This window comes from Pinus tabuliformis, chromosome 1_2 (assembly GCF_031772625.1).
Source record: "Pinus tabuliformis cultivar Carrire ecotype Pingquan chromosome 1_2, CPIR1, whole genome shotgun sequence".
In the NCBI taxonomy this organism is placed as follows: domain Eukaryota; kingdom Viridiplantae; phylum Streptophyta; class Pinopsida; order Pinales; family Pinaceae; genus Pinus; species Pinus tabuliformis.
In genome coordinates this window covers 382384413-382410635 of record NC_142298.1, presented here as the reverse complement: position 1 = coordinate 382410635, position 26223 = coordinate 382384413, and the positions used below count along the sequence as shown (strand labels likewise).

At 36.8% G+C, this 26223-nt stretch overlaps 1 protein-coding gene across 1 annotated transcript in view; it reads right to left on the bottom strand.

Annotated features, from left to right (window-relative positions):
* The window catches only part of LOC149205969 (alpha/beta-Hydrolases superfamily protein), a 217051-nt gene extending 195539 nt beyond the window's left edge, over nucleotides 1-21512 (bottom strand). The window contains exon 1 of the mRNA XM_089397554.1: nucleotides 21237-21512. Within this exon, the coding sequence (XP_089253680.1) occupies nucleotides 21237-21345 (109 nt within the window). The 5' untranslated portion in view covers nucleotides 21346-21512. The remainder of the gene's footprint in view (nucleotides 1-21236) is intronic.
* Between the last annotated feature and the right edge of the window lie 4711 nt (nucleotides 21513-26223).

Genomic DNA, 26223 nt, shown 5'->3' with positions numbered 1-26223 from the left:
TCTGTTGGTAACTCAAGTTTATAACGTTTCGTACTTCTTCAGTATCCCCTTCGTTCTTTCTTCTTCTTCTCGATCCCTCCCAAAATTGTTCTCTCTGGTTTATAAATTGTTTCTTAGCAGTGGCCGCCCTTCCTCCAACAACCCACCACTTCATCTCCTCGTGACACCCTTCCCATGTCACGTCATATATATTTCTTTTTAAAAGGTATATTGATTTTTGATTAAATATCCTTTTGTTTGATTTTAATATAAAGGTTTAGACTTATATTAAAATACTTTATCATTAATTTATTTTTATTATTTTATTAATTGATTAATATAATTTATTTAATATTTATTTTATAGGTAGGTCATTACAGTAACTTTATTTCAACGGTGATGATTAAAAGATCATTTGATCTTCATCAACAGTTGAGATTGCTTTGACAGGGATCAAGTCAACTAGCCGTTGGAGAATTCTTCTATAAATGAGAGGTCTCTCTCCATTATTTGGATCCGATTTTTGAATCGTGTACTTGCTCTAAGAAAGCTCTTGTAACTTTTTTTCTTGTTAATAAGACGCGGAGACTTTGGGGTTTCAGATCGTGGTGTTCCTCTTTCAGATTTATGTGGCAATATTGTTCTTAATACTTTGCTACTTTTATTTGCATTTTCTGGTTAATAGCCTTTGAGGATTGATCTGTGTACAGGTATCTTGCACAGATTTCTAGGTTTTTTAGAATATCATTTTAATTTGATAGAAGTAGTAGGTATCTCTATTTCTTGATAATTCTATGATCATTTTTTAAGTCTCTATTAATCTAACAAGCATATTTAAGTGTGCAGAAGTTATCATTCAGAATTTGGGCATTTGGGAAAGTCTTCCGCTGGACCAACTGACTCTCAGTTGACAAAATCTAAAAGAGCTCACTATATTTTTAATTTTTGAAATCATTTTATAGAATATTTTACTTGCAGGGTTTTTCTTAGGCTTGTGCCTCTTTAAAATTTCAAATTTATTTCTAAATATTGTGCAAAAAATTGCTTAAATCTGACTAATAGAGGGCTTTGATCTGCAAATCTGTTAGATCTGTAGAATATTATTGTAGATTTGTAAATATCAATTTTTTTTAATTCAATGGGGTTTTGGGTATTTCATATTTTTGTATATACATGCTTTGGGGTTTTTTCTATCTTTTGTTTGTGCAGGAACAGATCTGAAAATTGTAGGTGATTTTTGTGGATTCCGGAAAGAAATCTAAGCCCCGGAGGGCATCTCCATTTTGTTTGTAGGTTGAAGATAAATTTCAAGAAGATCGTAGGCAAAAAAAATTTGGGCCTTGGGGCCTTGCGCTAGCCATCTCTAGCCTCTTTCTTGGCCTCCCCTTGTTCACCAAAATTCTCTCACTAATTTTTCCTAAATTTTTTCCAAAAAATTTTAAGAAAGTTTTTTCACAAAAAAATTGAGTTGAAGATTTTCAGTGACTTGGGCAGCCCATCTTCAAGTATCTTCAAACCCCTAGGGGTTGGCTGGTGCACATCCTCTAAACCCTTACCTCTTTCATTGATGTAATTGAAAGCATCATTAATACTGGCATAAAATTTTAGTTATTTGAAATTTAGCAGCAAATTAGTTTGCATCTTTCACTGCGTTACATTTTAGAAATATAATTACTTTTAGAAACTTTTGCATGTTATTTTCTGAATATTATTTCACTTTTTTTTAGTAATTTTCTGAGTTTTTAGAACAAATACATCAATAGATCAGAAAGAATTAAACTCAGAAATTTTCTGAATTTAGCAGCAAATTTAATTTACATTTTTACTGCTATATAATTGCAGAAATAGAAGTTAGCTTCAGTAACTTTTGCAAACAAATTTCTGAAAATTGTTTTACTGTTGTTCAGTAGTTTATTTCCGAGTTTTTAGATCAAATACATCAATAGATCAGAAAAAATTAAACTCAGAAATTTTCTGAATTGTAGTAATCAGTGTGTCATTTAAAAATTTTTGTTGTTATACATAGAAATTTATGAATATTGCATGGTTACAGGACTGTTGTTTTAAAATATATTGTTGGTTTTAACATTTGATGTAAGAGCAGATTACTAGACTAATATTTCATTAATGTGATATAAGTTTAAAACATTTAGTTTAATTTCTGAAGTTCATTTGTTCTTTTACATGCTTATGCAAGTAGAACTAATCTAGTTTTACTTATGCATCTAATGATCTTGATTGAGTATTTCATACAAATGAATTTTTAAATTTAAAGTTGTTTTATTACAACAATTTTACATTTCAGTCCATTATACATTTCAGTAATTATTTGTGCAGATTTTACATTTTGCAGTGCTAGTATAAGTACCTGCTTTCACATTTAGATCACCACCTTTTTTAGCCTTAAGTTAAGTAACATTTAATACATATTTCAAAACAAACAAAACAAAAAATAAATAAATAAATAAAAATTAGGCCCTCATTTAACTAAAATTAACCAAGTCTCTGCATTTCACATAGTTTTAAATTTTGCATTTTCATAAGAGACAATCGAATCTTTTCAGCAGCAGTTTCTCATCCTTTACTTGAACCTTTTTTTTTGCAAGATAGTTGACTCCACAAGGCACTGGTATCACTTTCTTCAAATCATTTTGAATCCTTAAAATCTTGTGCAATCTAAAACAAGTATTGGTTGTTTAATTGTTTCTCCCCGGTTGGTTGGTTCCCAACTAATCTTTCCTTTTTCCATTTCCATAGGGTCTACCCCCCTTAGTTTGCTATTGGGAGACAACTCAAACGGAGTGATTGGGGATCAGTGTGACAGCCCCCGATTTGAGTCGTTGTCACGATGCCTTAGACATTCTGTGCGACAACACACGGGATTCTCAGAAAGATGAATCCCACTTTGGTTGTCGCAAAAGATCACAGTGGTATCCAACACATGTCCAAACAGCTCACTAAAGTGCTTCCTCAACCAAACAGCGTCACAGGAGGCCATACTAGCAGCAATATATTCGGCCTCAGCGGTGCTCAAAGTAATCGATTCCTGCTTCCTACTCATCCAGGATATCGAAGCAGAACCTAGTGAGAAGCAACATCTCGATGTGTTTTTACGATCCACCACACTGCCAGCCCAGTCAGCATCAGAATAACCATGGAGCCTCACATTCCCGATAGTGTATCTCAGTCCATAGGTGATTGTGCCCCGAAGATATCTCAGAAGATTCTTGGCAGCAATCCAATGTATGTGATGAGGCTCGACCATAAATTGACTCAATGTATTCACTGCAAAGCATATGTCCAGACGGGAGTTCACCAAGAACATCAAGGCCCCCATGAGTTGATGATACTCAGAAGGATTTCCCAAATCGGGCCCAGCAGCACTTTCACATAACTTCTTGAAGTTAAGTTCAATCAAAGTAGTCACGGACTTATAATCCACCATCCCAAAACTTTCAAGTAGCTTCACAATGTATTTTCCTTGAGAAAAGAAAATCTCACCTAGCTTTTGCCAGACCTCCAATCCTAGGAAATAATGCATCTATCGTAGGTCCTTCATCTCGAACTCGGAAGCCAACTCCCTCTTGCATTAATGAATGAGAGGGTCTGCACCTGTCAGAAAGAGATCGTCCACATAAAGTACCAAGATGAGAGGTCTGTAATTCTCAACCTTAAAGTAAAGGTTCGAATCAGCTTCACTTCTTGTAAATCCCAGTGTCATCAAATAGTTGTCGATCCTCTCATACCAAGCCCGGGGAGCTTGCTTCAACCCATAGAGGGCTTTCTTCAACCTGCATACATGTGTCTTATGATCTTGAACTTCGAACCCCTCGGGTTGTTCTACATAGACTTCCTCCTTAATTGAACCATGCAAGAAGGCGGTTTTGACATCCATCTAGTGTAGGTTCCATCCTTGTGAGGCAGCAAGGGCTATAATTGAACAGATGGTGGTATATCGGGCAACTAGTGCAAATATCTCATCATAGTCCACACCTTCCTTTTAAGAGAAGCCTCGAGCAACAAACCTAGCCTTGAACTTTTCAGCACTTCCATCAACTCCATGCTTGATCTTGTAGATCCATTTCGAGGTGACAACAGAATTGTCCTTGGGTCTCGGGACCACATCCCAGACATCATTCTTCATAATCGACTCAAACTCTTCCTTCATAGCATCCTTCCAAACTTGGTGCATCACGGCTTTTTCGAATGTGCAAGGCTCAATTTGAAGAATGGTGTTCATGGCAGCTAAGCACCCTTGGTACTTATTCAGCTTCTTACTTCCACGAAATGTCCCCCTTGGTGCAATATGTCTCTCGGCATCTTCGAGAGTTTCCCTAAGCCATGAGGGTCTCCTTTTTTAGGAGAACATCTCATGAGGAGGTGGATCAATGGGATCCGTTGGTCCTTCAACATCGGCCATCAACTCATCCTGCTGTTCTCCCTACTTTCCTGTATCTGCTTCTTTGTCCTTCCTTGGAATAGGAAGGTTACTAATCTTCCCAAGGCAACATTTCATCAAAGGTGACATCATGACTTATCTCCACTTCTCTTTGACCAGGCACATAGATTCTATATGCCTTAAAAGTTTCACTGTAGCCCACAAATGTTCCTTTCTTCCCAAATGCATCCAATTTGCTTCTTTTTCTTTCGGCACATGAAAATACGGAAGGCTACCAAAAATTCTAAAGTGAGAAACATCAGGTTCCTTACCCGTGAAAACTTTTTCGGCGGTTTTGGAGTCCAAGGCTTGATGAGGGCATCTATTTTGAACATACACAGCAGTGTTGGCAGCTTATGCCCATAGGAATTTCCATAAGGCTTTGATCATGAAGCATGGCACGAGTGGCTTCTATAATACAACGATTCTTCCTTTCAACAACACCATTTTGCTCAGGAGTATATGCGGTAGTAGTCTCCCTCTTAATGCCAGCTTCTCTACAATAGTCATTGAATTCATTTGATTCATACTCGGTTCCATTATCGGTCCTCAATATTTTGATCTTCTTCCCTGTTTGATTTTCGACCAAGGCTTTGAAAGAGCGGAACCATGTGAATACTTCGTCCTTCTTCTTCAAGAAATAAATCCAAGTTTTGCGAGAGAAGTCATCCACAAAGATAGCATAATATAAATATCCTCCCAAATATGTCACAGGCAACATACCAGATAGATCAGAATGAACCAATTGCAAAATGTTGGTAGTCTTGCTATCACTTGAGGGGAATGGTCCCCTTGTATGTTTTCCTTCGACACATCCCTGACAAACACCTTCATGTTCTACTTTAAATTCAAGCATACCTATCACCATCTTCCTTGCATCGGGTAGAGCCTTATAATGTAGATGAGCAAACCTCCAGTGCCATAATTCGGATTGAAGAGATGTGTCGCAAGACATAGCTCCCAATGGGCTTCCTCCAACTTGATATAAGTTATCAACCCCGAATCCAAGAGTAAATGCTTCTTTGAAATTTCTTTTCCAAACACATACCTTTCCACCAATGAATGCCACCTTGAATCCTTTGTCATCCATTGTCGAGATCGATACTAGGTTCTTCTTTAGATCGGGTACATATAGTACTTCTTGTAGATGAATGGTGCTACCTTGATTTAATTGAAGAGTAACATTTCCAACTCCTTTCACGGGATAGGTGGCATTGTCTCCAAGAATGATTTCCAAATTTGTATCTTTTTCTATCAAATTTGAAAGAGCTTCCTCATACCCAACAAAGTGCCTTGAGGCACCACTATCAATCAACCAATTTCCCAAGGTATCCAAAGGAGAGGCAGTAGAGAGGGCAGATATAAGATAAAATTATTTTTGCTTGTTATCTACAACATTAGATTCATCATACATGGAGTTTCTTGATCTTTTGGGAGGTCGACCATTTCCATGTTGAGTAGCGGAAGCATTCCTTTTTCCTTTGTTTTTGAATCTGCCATTCCTTTGATTGTTGTTGCCCCTGAAATTGTTGTGATTGTGGCTATCATCATCCCGAGGTGTATCCCTTCTATTAGGACACTCCCTAGCATAGTGGCCAAACCTGTTACAAATGAGGCATCTTCCCTTCCTTCCATCTTTGAACCCCGGTCTTCCTTGACATTGCTTCTTTGAACCTGCATTGTTCTTCTTTTTAGCATGAGCGGAGAATTCAGTAGGATCACTCCTATTAGAAGGCATGTCTCTCTCCATCGTCCTTGTCTCTTCTTGAGTACATCTAGTCAACAATTCATCAAGACATGGAATCCTATCATTGTTGAAGATAGTAGTGTGGAACACATGCCATTCACGAGGGAGACCTCCAAGGGCAATGAGAGTGAGCTCCCTATCCGCAATAACTTCTCCAATTGAAAGAAGATCATTTTTTTATCTCGATAATCCTCATGAAGTAGGATTAGATATCTTCACCTCTTCCCTTCTTTATGTCTTTCAACTTGTTTTTGAGAAAGAGGACTTGGTTTGCATTGCTAACTTTGAACATGCCAACCAACCTGTCATACATCTCCTTAGATGTGTTCAAATCAGAGATGTATGCAACCAAATGCTTGTTAATAGAATCCCTGATGATATTCTTAGCTTTGACTTCACCTTTCTTGTACTTTGTCTTAGCGGAAACCGGTGCATTTGAAGGAGGTTCAGTAATCTTTCCCTGCACATAGTCCATAACATCCTGCTCTTCCAAAGTCAAATCAAGAGACATCTTCCATGCATGATAATCAGACTTATCATTGAGCTTATCATCAAGTTTGAAGTAAGATGTAGAGGCCATTGAATCTTGTCCTTGTCCAAAAAATCTCAATGATTTCTCTTTTCACTCATGCTTGGGCTTTGTCTTCACCTCAAATCTGATACCATGTTAATTTTAGATAACAATGGTATGTTCTATGCTTAAGAGCAATTTACTTCAATTTTTCTTATTAGCCCAATATCAATTTCCAGATTAGCAATTACATAAACATGATAGTAAACACAGATAGAACATAAATAATAAACGGAAGACAAACCAAGAAAAGAGGACACAATATTTGGTGGATGCCAGGGAAAAACCCCAATGTGGGGAAACCCTTTGATCAAGTCTTCTTATTATTCTTCAAAAGTTCAGCACAAAGAGAGAGTACAATATACAAAATTCACTTGCCCAAACACAGTGAGATCTGTCCAGCCAAACTGCAGTCAATAGGATGCCCTAACCAGAAAGTCAACGTTGATCAAATCCGCAAAATTACTCTTTCAAATCATCTCGGTCAAACCCAGTCAATTCGGCCTCCAACAACAATCCAAATCAGCCCAAAATAGTCCAGAAGAAATTGGTCAAACTTGGTCAATGCACAGTTAAACCTACGGTCAAACTTGTTGCAGTCAACGTTGGTCAAACAACACAGAAAATCTCGGTTTATGTGCCCAAATATGCGTCCTGCCCAAACAGAGATGTTCCCACAAAAATCACAGTCAAACAAATTCAAACGTTGCCCGATCAACGCTGGTCAAACTTGTTGCAACTTGGTCAATGCTGGAAAACAAAAATTGCAGTCAACCCTTCGCACGTGCGGAGGAGAAGAAGGTTATCCTGAAGTTTCTACGACCCAATCAGAGGAGGAGAGAGAGATATGTGTGAGATGAATGAATGTCCAAATGAGGTAGATGCTCCTATTTATATGCAACGTTGAGGGTGAAGAGACATGACTTTTGGGCTTCTGAGCCTACATTAAATTGCTGGCACCTTGACAATTTGTCCAAAAAAGAAATAAATTCATAATTCCATTTACACATGTCAAAATGAGATGATCTTTAGATCAGTCCTACACCTCTTGGAAAGAGGAATCCAACAACAATATCATCTCCATCATATGAGCTGTCCAAGGTGGAGTTTGGCCCTAGTTGCCAAATTTAACAAAAGTACACCCAGACTATGTCAAAGAACAAAAAAGTTGCTAGGCCCAATGAAACTTTTTTCTTGCAAAGTATCACTACATCAATTTTATTAAATTGACAAAAAATTCATATAAGTAATCATTGTCCCTTTTAAGTGTCATAAACCTCCAAGGAAGTTGATTGACATTAACTCCATTGTTTTGCTTGAGATTATAAGTAGAATGTACCTTTCCAATTTCCACGTCATTGGCTTCCATATGCTAAGGAGGGGACAATTGTGCACAATCCACGAGGATCTCCACATTCATCAAATCAAAGAGGTCCCAATTTCTACTAAGAATTGTTCGCATAGCAAAGAAATCACAGAGATATTTCTAATGCAATTTGAACATGCTCAAATAGAATTCATATGTGAAAGATATGGCTCATTGAAGTTTTGGGAAAAAAAGGAAAAAATAAAATGAAATGCTTAATACATATTTTGAGCTTATGCAATTTTCTTTTTTATTGCAATAGGAAACTAATATAAGTGTAAGAACACATAGCATCGGTGTAAGAGCTACATAACATTATAGTTTCCTAGTCTTAGGGAAAGTTGAGATCTTCATGGGCATAGTTGAGATTTTCCCTCAACCTATCCCTTGAATTGTGCCTAGATCCTGATGTATTAGATCTAGAGAGTTATTCTCTCATTAGGAGGTTGAGCTAGTTCTCAACAATGAAGAATTATTAGAGTCTATTTTGTCATTGGAGAAAGAAGAGATATCCGCAATCTCTTTGAAAGGTAATAAGCAAGTAGGATTGTTTTTGAATTATTAGCCATTTTGTAAAAAGGAGATAAACCCTTATTGGAAGAATTGTGTAAGCCTATAAGAATCTTTCTCTTTTGTAAAGGAGAGAACCAGCCCCTTATTGGGAGAATATTTTCAGGCCGTTTTGTAAAAGGAGAATTCATGGCACAACTCATTGATTAGGCAAACCGGAAGACATAGCCAGATTTGGTGAACTCTATTATCAATCTGGTTTGGATATTGTTTTATGTGCTTGTTGTTTTAACTTCAGTTATTTTATGCTGAATTATATTGCTAATTTTCATATTAAGAATGGAAAATTGAGAAATATGTAAACGACCCGAAAAAGGAGAAAAACTAAGTCAGTTTTATATTGCTTGTCTTTTACTTAGTTCATGAACTTTGCTACCATCACCACTGGTCTCGGCTAGTAGAAGTGTCTATGCAAATTAGTCATTGTCTAAGTTATCCAACTAGATGGCAATGGTACCTTTTGAAACAAGGAGTTTGGATTTACCAAGGGTACAGAGCACACACACACACATGTGAATTATAATGTATATGAAAAAATATATTAAAAATTTTAAAATTTAAGAATGTGCACATTACTTTATTGAATTTTTTATCAATCATATAATGATTACAAAAACACTAAATGGCACGAAATAATTGGCTTGACCATTATCCTTTGAAACTTGAAAATGACATCAATAGGTCTCTACTCTCATGTCTTAAAAAATTAACCAAGCGACATTTTTCCACTTAACCACTTTATTATCTATTATTGCCCAAAATTTCTTATTAAGAATAGACTCATAGAGCAATAAAATCACTTCACTATAGGATAGTTCTCTCTTTTCTGTATTGGATCATTTCTCCCTTCAGTACTAGAAATGAAATGGTAAAAATGAGAGGGTGATTTATTGTTGAGGGTGTGATACAAGTGAAGGATTAGGGTTTTGGGTGTGGGTGCCACTCTATCCTTGCTTTCCTAGGGCCTTTCTTTAATTAGAAATGAAAAATATTCAGGACACACCCCTAGAGTACCCTAAAGCACCCAAAATTGGGGTTTAAGTACCCATTCCAAGTTTTCATCCCCACTTGTTTGATGGGAAGAACTCAATTCTAGGTCATTTTGGTTAATGAGAGAAGTCCACGTTGCCAGAATCGATATGGAAGGCAGGAAACTAGGGCAAGTTTGAGCACCCTTGCCCCAATGCAAATAACCATACAACATAAGTTGTCATCTTTTACACTCCAAAGTGTCTTGATGTCTTTGAATGGTGCACCTTGCAAAATAGTTGAAATCTATAATCTCCCTAACGAACACAATTGCTACTGAGTCTATAGAGTCCCATTCTTTAATGCATAGTCACAAAACATTTCAACAAACAAACTTGCCACAGAGTTTTGCAAGACTATATATTGTGAAGTATAAACACTAAGTGTAAGCTTCTTCAAAAATGGTGATCCCAAACTATTGAATTGTGCAAACACTCCCAATCCAAAAGACTATGGTCGCAAAATGAAATCTGCAATTTTGTGTTTCATTCCTTTCCAATACTTTATCACAATGTTATACTGTTGCAAATAAGTGAGCTACTTCATGTGGTGTGCATTCTTGATCTTCTTTATTTAGAGGAATAAAGAGAGGCTTATAGTCATTATACACAACTATCTTTTTTTGGAGAAAATAACATTACCATCACTTAACAATTACACCAACATGTCATTCTCACGATCATAAACTAAGTAATTCATAACAACACCTAAACAAGTCTCGAAGTGGTATGCAACAAGTCTTTGGTGTTGAATCAAAACTATGCACATTGCATGTCCAGAGAATCCACCTTGTTCTCAAAGGCTTGTTGAAGGTTGGGTTATGCAATGATAGCAATAGTCGCTACTTGATGCTTGATCTACTTCAATGTTTCCAATTGCATTACTTCCCAACCAAACCAGACATGGTTGCAATCAAACAAGTTAAATGGGTGAGTGACATCAAAATAAAATAATGAATTTTCACAAGTAATTCACCATTCTCGTTAAACGTTATAGGTCGTTGATGTTTTTTGGCAATGGCCAATTGACAATGCCTAAAATATCCATTGGATCAATGCTTTGTCCATCTTGGTTCATGCAAAAGTCCAAGACAAATGAGTTTTTGTTGCCCAAATGTACACATCCTCATGTTGACCAATAATATATCTTGCTACAGTATTTCAAATATTTGATCCAAATGGCGAAAGTGATCTCCCAAGTCTTATTGACAATAGATATGTCATCCAAATACATGATCATGAATGAGTAAAAATATAGTCTTATAACCTCATTCATCATCCTCAAGGAAGTCGTGACTCGCATGTGCATTCACTAACATTGAAAAATGTCACTACCCATTAGAATAACCCTTCCCATATTTTGAAGGTTGTCTTCCACGTTGGCCTAATACAAATATAGCATTGATGGATTTAAGGTCAATCTTATAGAAGAATTTCACTACCTAGACTTAATCTAACAAGTATTCAACACACAAACATGAACATTGGTTCATAATGATTATCATATTAAGGACTCAATAGTTATGCACATTCTCCATGTGCCATTTTTTAGAACAAATATTATGGTTGATCAGAGATCTACTAGGTGATGAGCTAATGTGAATGTGCCCTTTATCAACTAGTTATTAAAAATGTTTCTTGATCTCTTCATTCTCCAAAAACGAATTCCTACGTAACGCCTTATTGGGCATAACAAAGCCCTGTTCCAAGTCAATGGTTTGCTCAATTGCATATCTTAGAAGCATTTTGTGGGACTCTTGGAACAATTAAAAATATTTCTATAATAATTCATCTCGATGCTTCTTCTCACATAACTTCTTCTCCCGCACCGAAACTTCTAGCGGCAAGTCCTTGGAGTTGTAGATTTGACTGGAAAGTGTTATTTTCTGTTTCTTATCTAGTTGCAAAACATGCATTACAAATTATCACAAGGATTTAATAAACATGTAAACTTTAATGGTAAATACCAAAGCTAAGGGTGTTGGATCTTTGTATGCAATCACCAAATAGGCTTGGTCATCTTTAACTAGTCAATATTGATTGAATCTTGATCCGACCATTATAGATTACCAAAAATGACACTAAGGTCATCTCATGGAACAACATCAACTTCTATTCCATCAATATAAACTAACATTTCATTTGTATTGGATGCACAATTCCTTGTTCCTGCAAAGCCAAGCTAAGGAATTGAGTTCAAGATTCATGACCACAAGCAAATAATGCATCTTCACTACCATGTTTGTAATGAGGTCTCTTTGGCTATCAATATCAAAAAATTGCAATCACAAGCACCTTCTTAATCTAGATCTTGATAGAGAATAATCAATCATGCTCTAACTGACCATGATGAACAATTAACATTAGGGAAATGCCTCTATCATGGAATCTGCTACAAATAGTTCTTTCTCTCCATGCTTTGTCTTGGTAGACTTATGGCACTTCTCTAAATGCAATCAACAACAAGCATCTTTCACATGTCCTCTTCACTTGTTATATTTACAAAAAGGACATTCTTCTTCTACAATGTGGCATGATGCTCATCCTTTGGTGACTTGGAGCCAAACTTCTATAGCATAATCCCGTTAAATGGCTTATTTGGTGAGCCACCTTTGGAAATGGTCATCTTTCCTTGCATGGATTTAGCACAACAATGCTCTTTCTATTCTCATGAGACTTAGTCTAGTGTGTGAACATCTCAAGGCCTTTATAATTGGTGTGATCAATGAACTTGATGACCAACTTCAATTCTCCATCCATCACTCTAAGTCAAATGGTAAAGTGGTTGAATTCATGGATGTAGACATCTACCATTTGATTAGAATTTCATTGTAGGTATTGCTACTATTGTTGTTGTTTTTTTAATGCAATACCATCAATCATTTCCTATGTATTTATTTGTCTAATAATGAATTTTGAACATAAACTATGTACAAACTTCCGCATTTATGTGAGAAACATTGCTCAAATACCTATTTGATTTGTACTAGAATGCATAAGCGTGATTAATGCAATCATGACACAAACTGCAACATGGTTACCTTAATAGACAGTCACAATCACTAATTTATGGCATGGCAAATAACTTGGCTAACTCAAGGTCAATTTGGGTTATCCATGGTGGTTGGGAGGAATGATTGTTATCCCCCCCACTTAGGTTCAATTCCCACAAGTGACATGATGAACTCATATCTTGTATATTGTTGTAATGGGTGGTTGGGAGGAATGATTGTTATCCTTCCCAACTATGTACAATTCCCACATTCCACAAAGTGACATGATGAACTCATATCTAGTATATCATTTTAATGACTTTGAGCCTTGTTGCTGAACAACCTTGGGCCCTGAAGAATATCTTACACTTGCCTACGGGCTAGAGGGTCGGGTGCTTTGTTACATTGGAAAAAAACTTAGCTAACTCGGAAAGAAAGTTAAACATTCAAAACAAAACATTGGTGCAATGATATTGCGTAACAAATCAGCAAAGAATTCTAATTAATTGAACAAAACTATGAAGAACATGGTGTTGGGGCAATTATCCAACAAATCAACCAATTAACCCCTTTACAAAATATGGGTATTTATAATCTAGCTACAGGAATATGAACAACTTATTTTCCACCTATTCATATTTCATTATTTACAAAAATTCAAGGAAGAGGAAGTGACAAAGAAGGAAGACAATCTATCGCAAATATTCATATTCCATATATCAACTGTTAAGTTGTACAACAACATCAATGCATTTCCCGAAGTGTCTATGACAAAAATCAATGTGCCAAGTTGAGTGACAAATATTAGTGCAACAAAAATTTCTATTTCTGCAACTAGATCACAACCCCTTGATTGTGCAACCAAGGATTTTATCCCACTTTCCATACAATACCATTTGTCATTGACCCTATACCAAAGGTTGGCCATTGCAAAGTGCTTTCCACATTTATACTATTGCACTACCTCCACCTCTAATACAACCAAATTTGTGCCCTTGTAATTAGACAATTTTGAGTGAACCTCGAATTAGTGCAACTCCAACAACCATGGACTTAATCATTCGCTCCCTTGAGGATCAGCTAGGATATCCATTGTTTCTTATGCTTGAAGCAAGAGGTGGGATGACAATAGATGAAAGAGATTGGCATCTCTTAATTATTTTCTCAATTGGGTTAGCAGTTGTTTCTTACAATTAACTTGAGTTGACAAGTCTAATAGCAGGTCTCAAGCTTTGCAGTGAGCTAAATATTCAACATTTATGGGTCATGGGAGGCTCCACATTAGTCCTTAAACAATACATGGTGCTTGGACTAGTAAAAGTTGGAAATTACAGGACCCACAAAAGGAGAGCAAATGTCTAAGCTCCTATTTTCCTAACATCTACTTTGCCATATAAAAAGAACCTTCAACACATTAGTTAATGATCATGTCATCCAAAGGATAAATTTAGCCCCTAGGAAGGTGGCCACATCCCCCATTCCTATCTCATCAAAAGACTCTGACTACGTGAAAATCCTTAAGCTGTAATGACAAGAAGAGATAGCAGGCTGGAAGTTGTGCTTAGGTTACATAATCTTATTTATCACATTAACATGTTGCAGAATGAGAGTACTCATTCCACAAATTTCTGTTAAAAATATCTATTAGGAATTGTTGGAGCACTGAGGAAACAATGAATTCAAGACATTCTAGAAATTTGAGATCTAGCATAATGGAACGAATGAATGAGATGGATAAAGAAGTTGATGTGGTGCTAGGATCTAGCAGCAAGACCAGTAAGAAGCCTGTGGGAAGCATGGAGATGAGGATAAAAATGAGGGACGACATGTTAGTTTTTGTAGCATCGGATGTGTTCTAGCCACGAAATTTGGTGGAGAGGCTAAATGCATGATATCTCCAAAACCCAGAAATCGTTTCTAGAAATTCCACCTAGAAGTGTCTCAATTAAATTATTAGACATTTTCTAAGTATTTCCTAAGTCTGAACTTAGGGAATATGGTTAATTAATCAGTATTAATTGAGATAAGGTGAGAATCATCTAGAAACTCACATGGATTGACTTCGAGATGATCCTAGACACTGTTTAAGTTTTAATCTTAGCCGTTGGAGTCCCAACATAGGATTATACGAAGAAGTCGAAGGGCGCTTGGAAAAGACACTTTTGTGGTTCAATTTTCTTGGCAGAACGATTTCCAAAGAGCAGCAGCAGTTTCCAAAGAGCCAGAGATCAAGGCAGGGTCAATGAGGGGCAGATACAGTGATCCGGAGGAAGTTTTCTAGATCTAGAGAGGCAACAACAAGGGACCGAGTTATTCCCAATGAGGAAGCGCAGAGGACTGCGCGGTTGCTTCAGAAGCAACTCGATTTTGTTCGAGAGAAATTAGTTCTCAGTTCTAGAGGTCGAGCAAAGGATCCAGAGAGCCGGAGAGACGATTTCCTCAACACAGGCAGGTAGAACGACTTCATCAAAAGCATATTTGAGCCACACGTGGGAGACAGCGCAGAAGGGCTCACACTAGGGTTTGGACGGCCAGTTTTCTGAAGAGAAGTTGTGCTGAGATTGCTTGCGGAAGAAGGGTAATTCCCTTAGATAATTTTGGCCAGGTATTCTTGTTGTTTGGATTGCCAGTTGGGCATCCATAGATTGTACTTAGATTTCACAACTGCATAATAAAATAAAACCCTCATTTGCTACACCAATCTTCCCACATTGTGTTTTTCCGGGGACTTTTGTCCAAAAATAACTGTGTTAATTTTTATGTGTGTGTACTAGCATTTCTCAGTTCCAACGCTGTTTTATTTCCGTAGTTTTATTTGTGAAGGTTGCAGTGTGTTTATTTCAATGTTGCAGTAGCAATAAACTGAATAATTATTTATCGGTTAGAATAAATAATACCAATCACTACAATAGGATTCCAGTAGTGGAATTTTCACATGATATCAGAGAGTAAGTGATCATCCGGAAGCTTAGAAGCGAAGGAAATAATTTCGCTACTTAGAAGGAGCAGCAGGCCAAAATTCTTGAGGCAGCGCAGTTCATTGCCAGGTAAGCTGAGTTGCTTGGGGAAGTTCGTTTTTTTCAGTGCAGGAGACAGAAAAAGTTTGAATCTCCCAGATCAGTGATTCCAGCAGGCAGAGGGAACTACAACAACTCGGATTTCGTTGAGCAGATTTTTGGTTGGACGCAGAGGGTTTTGTTGCAAGTTGCAGAAGCAGAATCCACGTCGAGTGGAAGTGCAAAGCACACAGAGTAGGGGAAAATTTTCCCGTGGGGAACTTTGAGTCTCGGAAGTTTGAATTTCCAATTGCAGATTGGCAGTAGCAACTAGCGGAGGCACGCATTCTAGGAGGGAGTGCGAATAGCAGAGAAGCAGTCGAGCACAGGGAAAGAAGGAGCTTTCGACAATTTCAGAGATGGCCACTACAGGGCTTGCAGATCAGGATAGGTTGGATAGATCTTCCAACTATGTCATCTAGAAGGCTAGGATGTCCTTCCTTCTAGATGAATATGACCTGAAAGCCTACATTGATAATGCGGTGGCAGTTCCCCAGGATGCAGATCAATAGAAAGAATACAAGAAGGAAATGGCTAGGGCAAAGCGGTTGATCTTGGATGGAGTCCGGGATCATATAGTTTCACATATAGCGGCCAAGGGAACGATCAAAGAAATGTGGGATGCTCGCTCCACGTTGTACCAGGGCACTTCCAAGAAACAAAAGATGTTCCTAGAGGAGAAGCTGAGATGCATCAGGATGTAAAAGGGGGAAGGTATAGATCCTTTCCTCACTAGGATTCAGGAGGTCCGAGACCAGCTACTAGTTGTTGGGGCAGCGCCTCAACCTTAAGAGTTAGTACGATTGGCACTCAACAGTGTCTCAAAGAATTGGCAGGTCTTTGTCCAGAGTATATTGGGCAAAGACACGCTACCAGGGTGGGGTAGAATGTAGGCCGATCTGCAATAGAAGGAGTTGAGACGAGCTCTGATGAAGAGCTCCATCAGTGGCAGCAGTAGCAACAGATCGAAGGTGGTGAAGGAGGAGGAGAATGTGGCCCTCGCACAAAGGGTCCCAGTCAAGGGCAAGGGGAACAGAGAAGGAAGAAAGACCTGTCAAAGGTCAAGTGCTTCAGGTGTGGTGAGCTAGTCACTACAGCACGCAGTGTCCTCTCAGGAAGAAGGACAAGTTGGAGAAGCAGGACCAGCAGGCAACGTCAGCCAAGATCGACAACCTCCGGGTTGGAGGAAGACTTCGCGATGTTCACAAATACACCCCCCAGAGTGACGTGGGGAGATTTGGTACTGTGTCCCAGAGAACTACAAAAATTGGGCAGGGTCCTTGATGAGTCCACCTCATGGATCAATACCTTGCTACAGGGGCCCACTGTATCCAAAGCAGGTGGCTTAGTGCAGAGTTGTCAGCAACGAAGATTCTTTAGTGACAGTGCAGATGATAGTAGTAGTCGAGACTTAGGAGACAGATGCATCACACTGAACACAGTTGATTCAGTATTTTGGATGTTTTTCAGTTGCAGATGTTGCAGTTGCAGCAGCAACAGATGAGAGGGAGTTGCAATGTAGATGCAGTGTTGGGAGCAGTATGGCAATGTTAGCAACAGCACAAATGCAGCATTAGAGTTACGCAATAGTTGGTGGGCAGCAACAACCAGACATCAACAGCGTAACAGAGATGATATAGAGACAGAGTGTTGTGGCAAGGTGTGCAACACTATAACACATTCCTCACTAAGAGGGAGTGTTAGTTTTTGTAGCATCGGATGTGTTATAGCCACAAAATTTTGTGGAGATGCTAGAATGTATGAGATCTCCAAAACCCAGAAATCGTTCCTAGAAATTCCACCTAGAAGTGTGTCGATTAGATTATTAATTGTTTTTAAAATATTTCTTAAGTCTAAACTTAGAGAATATGGTTAATTAATCAGTATTAATTGAGATAAGGTGAGAATCGTCTAGAAACTCACACGGATCGACTCCAAGATGATCCTAGCCATTGATTAAGTTTTAATCTTGGTCACTAGAGTCCCAACAGAGGATTATAAGAAAAAGTCGATGGGCACTTGGAGAAGACACTTTTGTGGTTCGGTTTTCTTGGCAGATCGATTTCCAAAGACCAACAGTAGTTGCCGGAGAGCCAGAGATCGAAGCAGGGTCAGTGAGGGGCAGAGACAGTGATGCGAAGGAAGTTTTCCATATCCGAAGAGGCAATAGCAAGGGGCCGAGTTATTCCCAGTGAGGCAACGAAGAGGACTGCATAGTTGCTTCAGAAGCAACTCGATTTTTCTGGAGAGAAATTTGTTCTCAGTTCCATAGGTCGGGCAGAGGGTCTTGAGTGCTGGAGAGACGATTTCCTCAACATACGCAGGCAGAACGACTTCATCAGAGGCAGATTCGAGCCACACACGTGGGAGACAGTGCAGAGGCAATGCAAAAGGGCTCACGCCAGGGTTTGGACGACCAGTTTTCTGAAGGGAAGTTGTGTCGGGATTGCTTGCGGAAGAAGCATAATTCCCTTAGATAATTTTGGCCAGATATTCTTGCTGTTTGGATTTCCAGTTGGGCATCCATAGATTGTACTCAGATTTCACTGCTGCATAATAAAATAAAACCCTCATCTGCTGCATCGGTTTTCCCACATTGAGTTTTTTCAAGGACTTTTGTCCAAAAATAACTGTGTTAATTTTTATGTGTGTGTGCTAGCATGTCTCAGTTCCAACACTATTTTATTTCCGCAATTTTTATTTGTGAAGGTTGCAGTGTGTTTATTTCGATGTTGTCGTAGTAATAAACTGAATAATTAATTTATCAGTTCGAAGAAATAATACCAGTTGCTGCAATAGGATTCCAGTTGTGGAATTTTCACACGACACATGAAACTTTAGATCAATGAAAAATGTTTATGCCCAAGCCAAGGAGCTAAAGGAGAGGACAGAAGCAATACTATATGGAATTGCAGGAGTATTGAGGCAAATATACGAAGTAATCTTAAATATCTCAGACTTGAATCCACATTGGTGTAAATCTGAGTGAGATGGTTCAACTCCAAAAACAAGTACTTGAGTTGCTTCCAAAGCTCAAGACATTCATGATGAAAGAACAATGGGTTCGAAAAGGATGCAGTTAAGCAAATTATCGATGACATAGATTGAAAGTTTGCAATGTTGGCACAGCATAGTAAGGCTGTTTGAAAGCAGCAAACTCAAATGAGTAGGGATTTCATACTGTTGGTTGAATGGATCCCCCGTGCATTGGAGGGATGAGCAAAAGAATGACAGACTAAGGAAGCGAGAGATGAAGCTGTAAAAGGCAGATTAAAAGGCTCTCTGTTTTAAATTTTTATAATGTTCTGGCTGTAAAGTAGGTGGATATGAGGGGTAAAGCTAGTGAGAATGCTAGAAACAGGCAACCTGGCTGTTTTGGTCATCAAAGGCAGTGACTCACTGACTCTCATATCCATGTTATTGGCCTTTTCTTTGTCTGCCTATAGATGTTGAAAAAAAATTATAATGCACAGGAAGAATTTAGTATTTACAGTTATCAGGAATAGGATGGTGGTAAGACTAACTGGATCTCTACCAAAGTTAGGAGCATAAGTCTTGTATAATATGTGTATTTTTCTGACTTTATATAAAATTTCATATTACTGGAGGAAAGAAAGTCCTTTATGATCCCCCAAACAGTCTCACCACTGTTGTTCAGAAGAAAACACTTGGGGGCTGAGGTCTAGAGGTCAATTGTATGTGCTATCCCAAGAGTCAGGAAAGCCACAGGGACTGTGGACTAGATGTCAATTGTAAGTGCTTCCTCAAAAAAGCCACAGGTTCAAGTCATCAAGTTACTTTGTTGGATGAAGAAGAGTCATTAATTGTAGAAAGAATCATAAAAGTGTAGCAGGCAGGCCAAAACAATACTCAAGCAGTTTTTGACAAGACAACCCCCATTGAGAATAGCTTTCCAACCAGAATTGTTCGCAGTACCAAGTAAAATATAAATCCATTGCCTTAGTGTAAAGAGCTTGGCATTATAAGCCATAGGCTCCAGTTTGAACTTGCATGTACATACTGCAGAACTCTAATCTACAGAAGTCAAACAAAAAGCCACACTTGGAATTTTGGAAGAAACGATACACTCAGATATGAAGAGCTATAGTTATTCAGACTTGTTCACCTCAAGTCCAGACTTAACTTGCAATCAATTAACTCATTAAATGCAACGTAAGAAACTGTGGCACGGCCAAAATGGAACCGAAGGGGGAGCCAGTATGATAATGATAATGCTCACGTTCTAGCTTCTGATATGCCTTTCAGAAAAAGGGTCCAATATTAGGCACAGAAATGACAGCATTACAGAACCATAATCCAGTATAGAAAGATGCAAGTAGGCTTGAATATTGTAGCTCCTTTTTGCCTGTCCACTGAATTTGACAGTGTCATCCATGCAGTTCAACTAACTTGTAGCTTAATTTACAGTATCCATTATTGAAATCACAAATACGTACTGGGAAATGACGATGATATTTGACAGGTTAAAAGAAAAAAATTCAATTGCGTTTAACTCTCATGATTGGATTCCAGTAGCAGACATCCTACGTACCAAATTTAAAACTTCACTCGATGGAAGTATTTAAATGAACATAAAACTATTCAATAACAATAATCAGATTTTGTTTCGAACTTAAAATAACCACTTTGAGCGCAATGCAAGAAGAATGAACACAGAACTTCAAGCAATTAAGGTTTATTCGATCTCTACAAGATAAAGCCTTGCCTGTAGCACTGGCTTTGTCATTTTCCTCATGCATTTGAGCATTTTAGGAAAGCAAATTTGTCATCCAAACGGTTTAGAACTAATTCATTATTCTTGGCAGGGATGATCCTAATCCTTAAATTGATGCTCGCAACAGGGTTGGAATTTTACAGTCGACCTCAGAGGACTAATCATGGACGACTTTTTCGCAGCGTTAATGTGAAAGCCACATAAGAATGAAAAAGGGTGGATGGAATAAATCTCTATTCTTCCTAGCAATTGATAAACTAGATATTCATAAATTATTCAATGCTGAAATTACCCTCAACTTTCTACTATATCCAAAGCAACTTTCAGAACTATAACAATGAAGTCAAAGATCTGATGCATTATTTCTAGCTTAAATGGGCCAATTTCCAAATTTGTAGCCAATGCTGAAGCATAAAACATGCAAAATCCAAACCCTGCGGAAGGCCAAACTCCCTTTTTTTTCTTGGCACTCTGTTTAAATAAATGAAAAGAGGGCCTTTGGAGACAAACAAAAACACATGATCTGAGTCCTCTTAAACTCTGTTACGAGCAATTTTAAAGGGGATCTCCTCTTAAACTCTGTTACGAGCAATTTTAAAGGGGATCTCAAAAAAGGAGATCCAAAAAGAACGAAAAATGCTTGTCCCCATTCTTCAAGATTGCAGGCTACTTTTAATATACATTTGGACACTAAATAAAGTGGATCTACGTTTCTATGCACGGAAGTATGGCAATTAAAGCACAAAAACTTACCAATTATGAACAGGACCTTGATGTCTCCGTGACCGTATTGCTGATAGAATATACTGATTCCTTCAGAGAATCTACCTGGTTGATACTTGCCTACCTCACAGAACGGCATTTTTTTTGGCACAAGGAATCCCCAGGTAATATTCCCCCGAGACGATAGATGTCTGACAAAACAGATAAATTATCAGCAATGTAAATATCAACAAGAAGAACAAGCAGTTTAGCGCTGGGCCTCTAAAGGTTTTGGGGTTTGAACGAGAGATCTTTGATTGAATTCCAACCAACCGCGTCGAAATGGATTTTATCTTCCGTCCAACAGGCTTTCACGTGTTAAAAAGACTCCCAATCTGCTCAGAATCAGTGGACACGGTGTTGAATGGACCAGATAACGACCCTCAAAGCCATCCATTAAATGTACGTTGTTGGTATCACTTGATCCATTCTGAAGGTAACGGTGGAAAAATCTGGAGCATGCAAAGTGGGTAGCGAAATTATTTTTGGAAGTTATAAAATTTAATAATAGTCCGGTAGAATTTCAGGTAAATGGTGTTTTCCGTTGTTTGTTTTATATATTTAACAACAAGGAAAGCATTAAAATATATGTTTGTGTGGGGCTCTGGTTCAACCGTCCGCCGGTAATTCGCCTCCTTTGATTCTGGATTCCACCACGTTCGCTTTTGCCACGATTTACTCGAATCCCCAAATCCAACACATTTGAAATACACCCGAAGGTGGGGCGGTTGGTCAACATATGAAGCCTTGTCAACGCCACATGGAGAAAACATATGGTTGATAACGTCAAATGTCCATGAAGTCTATAATGAGGAACTGCATTATAATGCCATTTTTCTAATAATAACGCATTGATTGCATTTAAAGCAAATGCCCTTTTCCTTCCCAATATCCATAATATGGGATAGATGCATCTATGATGTAAACATGTAAACAATATTTTATATATAATATGAAGCCTGTTGATTTTATTCCGTGAAAAAAAAAAAACGCATTATTTTATACTATTTTGATAGCATGGTCAAACTTTGGGAAAGAAAACTAAATACAAAAGCAGCAAAATCCAATAGCTAGACTTGGTCAGTAATGATCAAAGTGAACCACAATAATTAAGCAATTCCCAATATTTATAATACAAAATAGATGATGTATTTGTTGGTGGAATAGTTATTTTATAATATTTAATTATATTTTTGAATATATAAATAATTTTATATTTTTAAATATTTTTTTAGATATTAGAATTATGAATTTTTTAATTTAAGTTATTGGTTTGATAAATAAAATTGATTAAATTTGAAGTTTATAGAAAATTTATTTGATTAGGTTTGTAAATTTTAACCAAGCCTAACACAAATACAAACTAAATTCACTGAGAACTAAATCTTACACAAACCAATGAGTCTATACCTCATGGATTATGTTAATTTATTATTTATACTATACACTCTTGAATTATATAAATTTATATATCTATAAATAATTATAGTTGAAGTGTAAATATATAAAAACAACTTATGTATATTAAAAAAATATGTTAATCTTTAAATATTGTTATCATTTATTATAATAAGTGTATTTTTTAATTTTGTATTTATACCCTATACAATTAAATTATATAAACTCATATATTTATAAACAATTATAATAAAAAGTAATCCTTTAATAAAATATAAAAATTAAATAATATATATATAAAATTATAATTTTAACCCGTTTTTTATTATCATATTAAAAGTATAATATTTTAATAAAATAAAAATAAAAATAAAATAAAATAAAGAATAAAAATTAATATTTTAATAAAATATAAAAAAAATATTATATATATTTAAAAATATATATATTCTCTAAATTCTATTATCAGAAAATATACTATTAAATAAAATATAAGAATTAGTTTATATATATATATATATATATATATATATATATATATAATTTTTTATTTATTATTTTTAATTATATGTTTTAGATTTTTATTTATACTATAAACATTTAATAAAATATGAATATATATAAATTAAAATTATATATATATATAATAAAATAAATTTATATATTAATAAATCATTATAATAAAAATGTAATATTTGAATAAAATCTTAGATCTAAAACTTTTATTATCCATTAAAAAAAATTATATATATATATATATATATATATATATATATTCTCTAAATTTTATTATCATATATTGAAAATATACTATTAAATAAAATATAAGAGTTAGTTTATATATATATATAAAATAATTTTTTTATTTATTATTTTTAATTATATGTTTTAGATTTTTATTTATACTATACACATTTAATAAAATATAAATATATATAAATTAAAATAATATTATATATATATAAATCATTATAGTAAAATAAATTTATATATTAATAAATCATTATAATAAAAATGCAATATTTGAATAAAATGTTAGATGTAAGACTTTTATTATCCATAAAAATTAAATATAAATAAAAATAATTATTATTATTATTTATTATTTATTATTTATTATTTTTTAATATATATATATTAATTTTTTATTTATACTCTATAGACTTAAATTATATAAATGTACATATTTATAAGTTCAATTATAATAAAAGTATAATATTTCAATAAAATATAAAAATTATGAATAATTTATATTAATTAAAATAATATTTTAAATTGTGTTGATATATATATATAAATTAAAATAATATTTTCAATTGTGTTGATATATATATATATTATACACACTTAAATTTATATATTAATAAATCATTATAATGAAAATGTAATATTTAAATAAAAAATAAATATATATAAAAATAATTATTATTATTATTTATTATTTTTTAATATATATGCTAATTTATTATTTATACTCCATATATTTAAATTATATAAATTTACATATTTATAAGTTTAATTATACTAAAAGTATAATATTTCAATTTTATATATATATATATATATATTTGTCATTTATTATTTTTGAAAATATGTATGTATGTTAAAATATTTTATTTATAACATATATTGATATAATTTTATATAATTATTAACAATTATAATAAAAGTATAATCTTTCAATTATATATATATGAAATTTATTACTGTGAACCTAAAATTTATATGTTTTTCTAGTTTTCCCGAGGAATCTAGACCATATCTAAAATTGAACCTTCCATATAGTCAACATAGACACACAATATGAACTAAAATAACGGAAGATCTTTGGAGGGATGGAATTAGGCTCTGACGGCGTGCGACAAAAATAACCGCAAAGGGAAGGTTAGCCGCAGACCGCAGCTACAGGACCACAGGATGGAGCAGTTTACGGCAGCTAGGGTTGCGAGCGATCGACAGATCAGCACCAGCGACAGGAGGCTACAATCGCTGTCCGGCATGGAAGGTTTACCGGAAACGGACCTCGTGGATTACTCCGAGGATCCGTTGGAGGGTCAGGTCTTATTCACTAACCCTAACTCTGCCCCCCCGGGTTTCGTTCCTCCGCTTTCTGATATCTCAGGTGCCCAGAATATCCTTCCGGTTATCTCCTTGCCGGATCCCTTTTCATCTGGACTGGTAGCCCCGCCACTCTCTCCCGGCACAGCTTCTTTCCTTGCTTCTCATTTGCTTGATCCTGCTGATCTGGATCAGATCCCAACCCCGCCTCCTGATCCACAGCCTGCACCAGAGGTTCCTCGGACAAATGTGACAAATCCCTCCCCGGATTTTGGGGCAAAACCCTCAGGCGCTTTCAGCACCCCGGTTGTTAACCCTAAACCCTCTGGACCACCTCCGCCCGGGGTCACAAACCCGCTATCTGAGCATCCGTCGGCCCCCCGATCCAAGAAGCAGAGGTCGAAATGCGTTAGGGCAATTTCGAAAGATACCACGGTTATCTACGGTGACTCTCCGGATTTTGAAGCAACCATGGCTCTAGCTCGCACAATGTTGGTAGGGCACGTGCGGGGGCGTTCCTACACGGTGGACAGATTGATGCGCTGGGTGAAAGAAATTTGGGGAGTACTCCCTCGAGGCGCCATCGCCTCCTTTGACTCGGGCTCGGGCAGCTGCCGCAGCCGCACAAGCTTCGGGTACATGTTCTATCTCTCCCTTTATCTCTAATGCTCAATCTTCTGATTATGTTTCCTCTGTATCATGTTCCATGGCTTACTGCAATATTCCCTCGCCCCCTCCTATTCCTTCTATCGCTCCTCCCACTCTGCCACTCAACATGTCTCCGCCCCCGTCTCCGCCCATTGAGACCCCTGTTAATAAGATTCCCCCACACCCATACTCCCTCCGCCCCCGGACCTCCCTCCCGGAATCCTCTGAGAACCATATGGGATTGGGCATTGTTCCCTCGGGCGTGAGCTCCGCTTCTACTAGGGGAAGGAAATCAGATTTAAACAAAGCCATCAAAAGAGCTGGCGCAGAAGTCGCATCAGGTCGACAATCCACCATTGTTGGGGCCCTTAGAGCAAATCCCCCGAAAAGGGGTCCTCCATGAAGTGCCTCTCTTTCAATTGCAGGGGTTTGGCTAGCTCCCCCAAAAAGCTAGCCCTCAAACGACTTTTTGAGGTCGAATCCCCTGATATCATCCTCCTTCAAGAAACCCTAGGTCCTGCGGAATCCATCTCCCTCTCCCTGCAAAATATCTCGTCCAGATGGAAGTACATTGCTATGGATGCCAATGGTAGATCAGGAGGCCTGGCGATTGGATACAATCCAAAATCCATAAGACTGGACTCTTCTTGGGGGGGTCAGGGTTTCATGGGGGCTGACATATTCTCACTGGACTTAGGCCTCTCCCTCCGCATCATCAACATTTATGGCCCTTGCCAACAGAGAGAAAGCTTCTGGAGGACGCTTCTCAGCAGGAACCTGATGAATCTGGACCGTATCATTCTGGGGGGGGATCTGAACTTCTCCTTGGGGTATCGTGAAACATGGGGATCTCGGGCGCAAGTAGATACTATCA